We start from the raw sequence: 11103 nt of genomic DNA, 5'->3' as shown, positions 1-11103 counted from the left end.
AAAGGTTTCTGCTGAAGAAAGCAGATTTCTTTCCCTGTTGAAGACAGCTTTTCACATTCCCAGTGCTATCTCCATTAGAAGCTTCAGTTTCCCTTGACCCTGCATTGTTGATCCAACTCTTCCCATCTCTTGTTTACTTACTTATGGTAAGTTACGACCACTTCTGCTTTGTTTGCAAGACTGTTAATCATTTTATCTGCTCTTCTGGTTGACAACTACATATTAAGCAGGAGTCTTCCATTGAATTACAAATGCGCCTCTCTGAATGCTGCCAAATCGTAGGTCTTCCCTTGGCTTTCAGTCAAGTAAAAAAGACATTCTTTGCTAGCTGAATTTAAAACATTTTCCTTGCTTCCTCTTAAGCAAGTGTCACGGTCAATACCAATAGTTTTTTTATAATTGCATAGAATGAAAACTCTTGCTAAAAAAGAACCATATACTAAGCTGGTACAAATGGAAATAAATCACGGCATGCAGTTTCACATCTTCTTTAATCAGTAATAGCAAGCAGAATTCATATGTCACTTCAGCTAGCGATAGTCGGGTTAACTATTTTTCCTATGAAGAGCGTACTGTTTGTATCTCTATCGAAAATCAGCATGAGGAAGGGATGGTTGAACTCAATGGTTGGAGGAAGAGAAAATGTCACTATTTCAGCAGCAGTTGCTGCTGCTGCCTCAGTACCCCTTTCATCAACATCCAGAGCAGCGTTATGAAAAACCTAGGAAGAAAAAAAATCAAACAGTCATTCTGGGCGGACAACAGCCACCTGAGAGATGAATCAGACCCCTTTTAAAGCAGCCCTGCTTTGGAGGATCCACTGAGGAGTGAGTGGAGGCAGCAGAGGTGTGAGCTGTGTTGTTGTAGTCATGGCTGCTTTAAATGAGGACCAGGACAGAGCTACAGAAATCTCCTCAAAAAAAAAAACCAATGTCCCGGACTATTTTTCCTCTGCCCCAAAGATTGGATGAAGGATGGAGGCCCCACTTGTAAGAGTTTTTCTGCACCTCTGAAACTGATTCTCGGAGGTGGGAGGACAGGCTGTGGTGTGCCTGGGAGTGTTAGCAGCTCCCCTCGAGGAGCTGGGGGTTGATGTTCCTCTCATGTTCCAGATACTGTCCAAGAAATCTTAGCTGATACCAGCCTTGAAAAAAACAGATGTGCAGTAAACTAGTCGGATCTCTACTGTCATCAAGGGCCAAACTCCTCTTGTAAGCTTGCAGGCTGAGGCCAGGGTGAGCCTAGCTGCAGGCAAACTGGGAAACTGGGAGCTGTATTTAGCTGGTGTTTCTGGATGCTACCATAGAGGGGTTTTCCTGCATGTTTGTGAAAGAAAGAAGAGGGATAACAGCCATGTACTTACTTTAGAAACCTTCAGCTCTGGGGCTCCAGTGATGCCAGAGAGATCTGCCCGGTCAGTGAACACATCCACAATTCCCATCTTACTAAGGGTGTTCCTTATTTCATAGCTCCCAGAAATAGAAAATTTGGGAAAGTAGAGCCTCAACAGTCTGTTAGGTGGAAGAGAAACACAGAAGGTGGTGAGAAGGATTTTTCACCGAGGTAAATGATAGTGGGAAAGCTGTGTGATTCCCATGAGTGTCAAACCCCAGGGGGCTGTACCCTAGCTGTACAATGAGCACTAATTCAATTGCTGGTGCTTCTCATGCTGATACAGGCACTATCATTCTTAATGATATCTATCTGGTGTTTTGCTTCAGCAAATATGAGACCACCCTGCAAAGGAAGACAGTAAGGAGACCCCGTCTTTACAGCCAGAGAAGATGAGGTGAGGAGGTGACAGCCCATGTTGCTCAAGCAGGTGGAGACCTCAAGTGGGGCACAGAGTCTCCTTGGGGAGAAGTGTGGCAAACCCCAGCAGTTCAAAGCAAAGCAGTGGTTTTGGCATAACCGTGGCATTTGGCATGGCTCCAGGGAAGGTCTGTGCCCTGCTGCCTGCACCTTCGGACACCCTGTCCTCTAGTTGTCTTCCTCCTGTGGGCTGGCCATGGTCAAGTTTGCCTTTGACTATGAGATATCTACAGACAGCTCCTGCTTAGTATGCTTTCTGTTGGATTTCTCTTCATGCCCTGCCTAGGGATCCTTGGAGCTTCCAAATCACCTACGGCAGTTGATTACCCTTTAGGTAGCTCAAGTCTTTTGCTGTCTCACTCAGAGACAGCTTGGGATGAATGGCAAAGCAGAGGGGATTCAAACCCCACTGCTGTAGCCTTTATGTGATACTGCCCTGTGCACTAGAAGAGGATGGGACCAAGTGTATTAGCACTGGCATCAACATAGTAGTAGAACTGAAATTGCCGTTTGGTTCTCACAGCCTCTCCCATGAAGAACTTATTCCTATGTTGATCTTGAAGGAACTTGCACCAAAAATTCATTTAGATAAGGATATTCCTGTTTTTGCCACTGAGAATGATACATTTTTGTATTTCATATTTGAGGTATCACATTATTAGCTCATATCCAATTTGCTACTCAATATATTTTTATTAACTGTGCTGGCATTTCTATAATGATGCGCCAAGAATTATGGGTGTGAACTGCACAGCCTTATTAGTCGTGAATCAGGGCAGAGCTTGGTAAATTAGACATGTGTTAACTGGATATTACTCATCTCCTGGTGCTAAGGTCTCTTCCCTCCCAGACAAACAGGGTTGTAAAATGTGTTAGCTGATGTTAGTGTCAATGGTAGGAGCTAACAGAACCTCATTAGATTTTTATGGTTTCAAAAACAAAATGCCAGAAAATGAGGACACCCACAATTAATCCCTAGCCAGTTCTAACAACCACTGTGTGCTGCAAGGGTTCTTGTAAGGAAGATATTTGTGTAGGACATATTATGTGCGTATGCGTTACTACAAACTGTTTAAGTTATGGTTTATTTAAGCTTTAGACATAGGTCTGAGTCACGGTGCGTCAGTGACATACAAGAGGTAAAACACATTAGCTGAAACCTCAGTGTAGGAGATTTGCCTTAGAATTGCCAACTTCCCACACAGTCAATGGACTCTTTTAGAAACGCCAGTCTAGACTTGCTATTCGGGACTCCAGGGAGCCCATCGGGATAGTCTCCGCTCTGGTGGGGGGAGCAGCATGTCACTCAGGCATCAGCAGGAGAATAGTTAAATACCAACCAGCTGCAAGATTTCTACAGCTAGGGCGCACACGCCAAAAATAACCCACTCAGTTCCCAGAATCAGCAAGTTCATAGTGTTTGCATTCCCCCCAAAAGAAAGAAGACTATAAATCTAGGTGCTGCTGCAGCTGACTGGCAGAAGATTACCTCTGGAAGAGATGGTCTGACCATTCCTGAATGACTTCCTTGACCAGAGTTTGCTCTAACTGCTTCATTTTCCCTTTTGCTGGCAGAACCAGAAATGCAGTAGCACTCCCATTATAATGAAGCCGTACCACGGTGCATGACAGCTCCTTGTCAAAATAGAAGTCGAATCTGCCCGTCTGGTGCATCATAGGGACTTTCACAGTAGTTTCAGCATCCACAAAGAACTCCCTTTCTTCGGTGTGCTCTGGTTTAAAAGGCTTTTCCCAGTTGCCTGATACAGAGAAGGGGAACACAGCTGAATATCCCATGTCCCATCCCATCATAAATTGAATTATGTATAACTAGTAGTAGTATTCCTCCTAGGAATAAAATTGCTCCATTTGTTAAATTCAGTATTTTCAAACACAGTAAGGCAAGAATCTTTTACCTGATCAAAAGAGTGCATTAGATACCAATTTGGCTTTATTCTTCAGGTGCTAGTAATGAACTAATTAGGCATTTTCTTTGTACCTACCACTACTTTTCTGTTCAGGTGATCCAAGTGGCCTTTCTGTAAATTGTCATTTAAGGGCTTACCTGACATCATCTGTGTACTCATATACTGTATGCATTTCATTTCTACTGACTTTAATCATAAGCCTCAATTTGTAGATAAAATTAATGTAGGATCTCATATCCGAGTGCTGTTACATTAGGCTTAAGAGCACATCATCTAACCCACACCAGAAATGCACCATGTTTCCACTTGGTTCCTTATAACGTCCTCCCCTGTTCATCACTAGCTTCTTCCATACATAAATATGTTAGTGTGTATACCTAAAGGAATCTGACAGGGAAAAAAATAAGGACTATGTAGTAAACTAGGCCATTGGATCATGCAGACTTTTAAAGAGAGGCATTAAAAGGATTAGGTCATGCATGTGTCTCAGCGCCTTCACTGAAAATTAGAAGAACATGGGGCAATCAGAGTTAAACCCAGGAAAGGGACCTCAGGCTGCACGGGTTGCTGGGGCTTGGAGCAGAGCCCTCATGGCTCCCCCAATAACCCTGTGTGGGCCCTGGATGCCTCCCCACACCGAGCGGGGTCCTGCCACCTCTCCACCACCTCCAGGATGCCACCAGGGGCTTTTCTATCCCAGCAAAGAGCGTTTGACATTTCCCCCAGAGCAATTTCCAAAGGAGGTAGCCGACATTAGATCTGTTGGTAAGAATGAATAATGTGAATGTGAATCCTAGAGGACTTACCTTTAAAGAAAACAAAGCTAGCCAGAAGCATTACAGTCTGTGGATCCATGTCCTTGACCAAATGAGTAATTTTCCCATGGGTTTTCCTCTCTATATAATCATTGATCTGCTTCTGAGCCTCCGTGGGATTGTTAAAGTCAGTGGTAAAAGCCTCCATCTGATACAGAGCTTTGGCATCATCTAAAAACTTTTTTAGAGGTTTCAGCTTCTCTGTGAGAAAGATGGCATTCCCCATGTTGAGCTGGACCCCGTTCTCGGGATGGGTCAGCATGTGGATGAGGTTGTGGAAGCCTTCATGTATCTCTTTCTCCTGAATCTCTGTAAGGTTGAAGGCGAGTCCTTCCAGGATCTGAGTCTGAGTGGCTGATCTAGCCCCTAGGGCCAGCATCGCAAATGCAGTGGAGATGCTTACAGGAGAGAAGAAAATGTTCTTATTAGGTGCCTCCAGTGTAACCTCTTTAAAAAATTGAAAGGCGAAGTCAGCATTGTTTGGCACTAGTTTGAGGCAAGCGATCGCCTCACCTCTGTGATGCATGTGGTATTTAGCTTCATTTGGATCATGTCCGTTGTGGTGGTTGGGTGGGAGCTCACCGTGGGCCACAGCATGAAGCCCAGCCAGTAGCAAACTTATGTAGAATGGGATGTTCATCTTGTATTAAAATCCTATGGAAGAAAGGAGAAGCTATTACTAAGGTAAGTAGATAATTAAGTATAAATAGTTAATCTGTCATTCCCACTGAATAAGAAATCTTATCTCTTTCTTTTGTCCTCAGTTTCCATGTTCTCCGACTCTTGCCAGATATTTTTTTTATTTTCCCAGGCCTCCTGGCAAGTCTCCGCCAACTCTTTCTGCCGCCCTCACCCTAAATACCTGCAAAGGCAAATTTCAGCATGGATTAGCTGAATACACAGCACCCTCAGCAGGCCAGAGAATGGAGCATATCCCACTGGAAAACACACCATGGTTAATCACTGGAGGGCTGCGGTACCACTGTGCTTTTGACACTAATGGGCTAAGATGATTCCTGGACCGCTCATCATAGAAGAAGTCTGGATTTTTTTGTGAGTGAAGGGAGAAAGAGGAAATTCATGCAAGTGGGCAGCAATCAGTAGTTACATCCAAACAGAGTTTGAGCAAACAGGCATGAAGGAGATCTTTGTCTAAACATTTGGTCGGATTGATAAGGCACCCTATTTCAAGAGGGGACAAATGGCGGCGGCTGTTTTTCAGCAGCAAACAGAATATATGGCCTTATAAAGGTGCTCTTTCTTTCCGAATAAAAATGATGTAATGCTTTAAATATGACCCTGAAGTAATACGTTTTATCTTAATAGACAAACTAACCCATTGGAGCAGGTTCGCTTTCAGCGCAGCCGAAGGAGTCAATGTCATTAATAAAAACAAGGCCTTATTTTTATCAGATGCTCTACTGGTCAAAGGGCGATACGTTTATCAACCTGCTACGCTTGGCTGTGGTAGCTGCATTCCTTTGCAGAGCTGACACTCTGCACTCTATAAGCTTTTACAAAGGGACCTTGGAAACGTGGATATGAATGTCCCAGTGGGCCTCATTTCTGAGGAGGAATCTAGGGCAAAGAAACGGTGAGAGAGCTGCAAAGGATTTGGGGAGGTAAGGAGCCAGATTTGCTAAAACTTGTGCAAGGAGAGACATATTAAACCAGTTGCACCTTTCTGCTCTGGCACGATTCGACTTGAGAGACTGTCATCAGAAAGTGCTACGCTCACGGTCCTGCTTTCTCCATAACATCAGGGGGAGCAATTTGTATTTGTAGTTGAATATCCAGCTACAGTTAGACCTGCATAAGAACAACACAACATTTTCGAGCTACAATCAAATATTCAAACATTTACGTGTTTGATATAAGTATTTCTAAAAAGCAGGCCTATTTGCAGTAACATCTACTGTGTTACTGACAAATGGAAGAACCATAAGGGTCCTCGGTAACTACATTTTCAATTACTGCGCACAGTAGTTGTAAATTATAGTTGGGCCTCCTCTGATTTTGACATTGAAATGATACTTCTCAATATATCTAGCTCCTTGTAACTCAACATAAGAGCTCCGGTTCTGAATATTTAAAACCGGCTATCAGTGAGCCAATGTATTAGTCAGACTTTGAAAAGAAATCAACTCCCAAAGAAAAGCATCAGAGCTAAGCCTAATCTATTTCCACATATCCAGCAGGCCGATTCAGAAGCTGCCTCTGGATAAATTATTCACTGTGAACTATTTACTCAGCTGCAGTCATAATTTATTAAGAATAACACGAATAGCAAAGAATGAAACATTTCATTTTAAACATAAGTCACCACCTGTTCCCTATCTCGTCACATTTAATATTTATAACAAAACACAGCAGATAGATGGAATTTTACATATACACATTGAACTGGCAGTTTCTATTTATTTGGAATGCAAAGTAGGCATGGAATTTAACCGACCTGGCCTCAAAGTTATGGCTAATGGATATAGCATGGTTTTGTTGTAAGGATTCTGTAAAATATTGGTTACAGTTTTCTGAAGGTTTTTTTTCCTATCCTGGTATTTTTGCTCTATGTAGTTATGACATGTTCGCATTTTGTGGATAATTTATGTACTTTCATGGAATGAATTTCATTTTATTACAGCTCTGAATTCACAGATAATTAAATACAATCTGAATCTGAATCATCCATCTGTTACTCAGTACTGGCCAATCACAAGCAGTCAAGACTCATGAGTCAGCCCTCACAAAATCTTGATAATGGTTGATATTAAAATCATAAGATTACAAAAGACTCAGCAGCTGCGGTTTGTAGAGGTCTTTTTTTGTTGTTTAAACCTTGAAGATACAAGTGGCCCACTCCATTAAGCCCTTCTTTGAAACGTAAAGGTACTTTTGTAATGGAATTTGCATCCAGTAGGCCTTTAGAATATGGTTGGGGATTGTTACTTCATACTTGATATTTACTATTCTATTTGATATTATTGTGGCTTCTAGGTTAGCGAGTGATCAGCCAGTGATAAATTGACAACAGAGACCCATTCAGTATGAGGCAGAAGGTGCAGATTCTCATATGGTCTTAGTGATTGAGGGATTTTCCCACCAAGATACTCGCTAACAATTTATTAAAAAGCAAAGAGCTGAAAACCTGTGCTAAAAATCCCTTAGGGAATTCCCGATGGGAAGGGGCTAATTTTGCAGAAAGCTTCCTATCTTCTCCAGAAAACCAGTTTGTCCATAAACCTGGGAGCAGAACTGAAAAGCTCTTGAATTCTAATTCCAAATCTACACTGACTTGTTGAGTAGCCTGGAAGGAAACCGGTTTACCTCTCTGCCTCTTTTCTTCTCTTTGTCTATGTTACGCAATGACAATATGTTTGTGGTATTCAAGAAGAGGTTGCTTTCATGAAGAGCTTTCAATCAAACCAGACAATGGCACACAAGGGCATGCCAACACCTGGAGGACAGTGTTCCTTTAAGCAATTTATCTGTAATAGACTTGGTGATAACACTTGTGGAATATATTACCTCTTCCCTGTCACACAGTCTTCCCTACCATGCAACCCAGAATGGCAGTACTTATGTTGTATATCCTAGAAAGAAAATAGAGAAAACTGGGATTTGCTGAAGTTACCCAAGAATAATTCCACCAGAAGACCTGGAAGTGAACTGGATTAAGTTTTTTGACTCACAGAACCTGCTTCTTTGTGGATATAGCTAATTTGTCCACTTTAGGGCTGATTTTTCTCTCTATGATTTGTAGAGACAATTCTGAAGGCAATTTCCTGCCTTTAGAGTCCTATGTGATAGTCCAGGAGATGAGTATTCATCCCATGCTACTCCCATAAGGGGTCCTCACTGATAATCTCATTTCAGACAACATGAAAATTTCCACTGCTCAAAAACATATGCAGGCACGGAATAAAAAAGCTGTTTGCTCACCAGATGGTGCTGCTTCCCTCCTGATTGCTTCTAAATGAAGAAATCTGAGAAATCTCTTTCCTGAAATCTGCACTGTGAGGGCACCAGGCACATCAAGACACGGCCGTGCCACTGGTGGTGTCTGCTGAACTAATCTCAGCTACTTAGGGCCATATAAACAAAAAATCACCCAAGCACACAAGAAAGTCACAAAAGAAAGACTTGACTAGTCACATCTCTGTGTGTGTGAAAATGACCTTAGAAGCCTACTGTCCAGGACCGCCTATAGACCGGAGCACCACAAACTCACATGTGCTTTCTTGGCTGGCCAGAAAGCTCTTGGCGTACCTCATTGTATGCGCCTGGACATGCTCAGGAGCTTTTCCAGACTGATCAGCTAGACATTTACTTCTCTTGTGATTCAGAGTTTTGATGCCTTTGTGCCTGAGGCCCCTGAGAAAATTGCAAGCATGAGCCAACGGCATTGGATTCTGCAGAGAATCCAACCACTGTGACTATTTCATTAAAAGTAGTTCTTTTTGCAGCAGAAACATGGAAGACAAGTTTACACTGTCCTTTAGAAATGTATGTGACTTGTTTGCAGAGCTGTTCTTCTATGTGTGAAAACTTCTATAGTGTCTTCTATCTTCTGTAAATCAGCTTAGCATTGGAGAGCTCACCCAGAAATTGCACCCTCCAAGAGTGGCATCACCCACTTCTAGGCCTCCTTTTACTTGGAAACAGGTGAACATAAGCTCTCACTCTACTACCAGGCCACCATCAGTATTTGCTGTTGAACCTGAGTTACTGCACATGCTCAGGGATGAAGCATCACCGAGGCCAGAGGATAAAAAAGAAGATAAAAAAGCAGTGCAGTGGTTAGGGCAGTCAGGTGGGACAGAGGAGATTTTCTTCTCTCTGCAAAGCACCAGCAGTCCCAAGAACAAGGTTCAGACCAGGTTCCTAGTTTCTGCTTTCCCAGTTCTGACCCCTGCTCGGTCCCTGGCTCCACGAACACGTTGGCCTCACTGTGATCTTAGCTCCCCTGAGTATGTGGAGAAGACCATATTCTCTCCTTCCCTCTCAATGATCCTGTAATCTGATGATTAGAACGTTAGGGAGGTGTCTCATCTAAAAGGGAAACAGACCTTAGATATCCCATTCCCTAAGCAAAGATATTTCACATGGAACTTGAATGTAAAAGTCAGCAGAATTACTTAAAAAGAATCATCAACGCATTAAAAAATATCTCTAAGCACCCATCCTCAGGCTTCTAATGGAGGAGAGCCTATTTCCTCTAGCAGGAGGTACATCTGGGAAAGATCCACTTACAATTTGCTGGCTCCAGAGGTCACCTTGCTTCCCTGCAAGGCAACCAGACACCCCACTCTGACTTTCAGATTCTTACTCCTCCTGCCAGCCACCCGACAATGCGCAGGCAACTCCATGCCTAAATTGTGATGTCTAGGTACTTTAAATCCAGCTGACCCAATAAAAGCCTCTTTATCACTGGAACAATTGCTAAAACAGATTTCAATATAAGGTACAACCCTAGGAAAGACTCAAAGTCAATTGCATGCAACAAGAGGATACGCTTTTGAAGTCTTTATAGGAAACAAAAACATCACAACTTACAGCAGCTTCCAAGGATCCTGCTGTCTTCACAGGGACTACCCTGTAGCTCACTCTCTTATTTATACTGTTAAATAGCATTATGAAAGCAAAGCGTCCTCTAGAAAACATTAACCAGGGCAGACAAGTGTTATTACTTTAGGAATGGTGCAGAGTAAACAGTGAAGACAATTTTTTGGGGGAGGCACCTGATTTTTGCTGTATATGCATGGCCAAACCCTGCCTTTGCTTGCAACAGTCATAAGAGTCCTCCTGCATTTCTGCAGATGCTCCTGCTGGGAATCCAGCCCCTCAGTCTAGCAAAACATTCACATGCGTCATTAACTTCTGTAAACTGCATGAATTCATACAGTAGAAGTACTGAAATGAGTAAAATTAAATACGTACATAATATAGACAAGAGCCTAAGGAAAAGACAGCTGGATGCATGCTGCAGCCAGATCTCATCTTAGGATTTAGCACAGAGATATTTTACTTCCTCTACACCAGACTTTTAATAGCTTTTATTTGGCGTATTTGTTTTAAATGATCCACAATTTCTTAATTATCTACATTGCCATTAATAAGGGCCAATTTCTGGGGACTTCACTAGTCAACTTAAAATTAAAGCAGTAGTAGTGATGTTTGCAGCGGCTGAGGGTTGCGATAGGGATGGTGACGTGATGGCAGAGTTGGGCACTCAGGAGCCAGGTTGGTGTCATCCGGTAGATCATGCAGCAATGGACTGAAGGACAAATGTCGCCCTGTGCTCCACGAGTTTCAGGCACTGCTGAAATGCAGGCAAGGAGATAAATGTCAGGCTGGTGCACCAGAGCATGCCTTCACACAGAGGTGGAAGCACGTGGTTGGGTTACCTGTGTTTTACATGATCCCCCCTTAACGTCAGACTCCATGCCAGAGGCTGTGCTCCTGCAGCACCCATGGAGGGTCAGCCACAGTGGCTGTGATAATGTGGGTGTAACTGAGGGACTGAAAAATGCTCACAGGTCAGTGCCCAG

General features: G+C 42.9%; 1 protein-coding gene across 1 annotated transcript; it reads right to left on the bottom strand.

Annotated features, from left to right (window-relative positions):
• Nucleotides 1–472: 472 nt before the first annotated feature.
• LOC141742266 (alpha-1-antiproteinase-like) lies at nt 473–10148 on the bottom strand. The gene is made up of 5 exons (XM_074584127.1): nt 10109–10148; nt 4547–5209; nt 3302–3572; nt 1364–1511; nt 473–721 (listed from the first exon to the last, which is right to left on the bottom strand). The coding sequence occupies exons 2-5, from the start codon at nt 5193–5195 to the stop codon at nt 527–529; spliced, it is 1263 nt and encodes a 420-aa protein (XP_074440228.1). The 5' UTR covers nt 5196–5209; nt 10109–10148; the 3' UTR covers nt 473–526.
• Between the last annotated feature and the right edge of the window lie 955 nt (nt 10149–11103).

This window comes from Larus michahellis, chromosome 4, assembly GCF_964199755.1.
Source record: "Larus michahellis chromosome 4, bLarMic1.1, whole genome shotgun sequence".
Lineage (NCBI taxonomy): Eukaryota > Metazoa > Chordata > Aves > Charadriiformes > Laridae > Larus > Larus michahellis.
The sequence above is the reverse complement of the archived record's forward strand: the minus strand, read 5'-3'. Positions and strand labels throughout refer to the sequence as shown.

Bases quoted from the DNA above. Each gene is read 5' to 3' on its own strand.
- LOC141742266 (XM_074584127.1), bottom strand. From the start codon at position 5,195: ATGAACATCCCATTCTACATAAGTTTGCTACTGGCTGGGCTTCATGCT. The intron at 1,512-3,301 runs GTAATCTTCTGC...TCCACCTAACAG, and splicing joins TCAGACCATCTCTTCCAGAG to ACTGTTGAGGCTCTACTTTC. The intron at 722-1,363 runs GTAAGTACATGG...TTTTCTTCCTAG, and splicing joins CAGAGCTGAAGGTTTCTAAA to GTTTTTCATAACGCTGCTCT.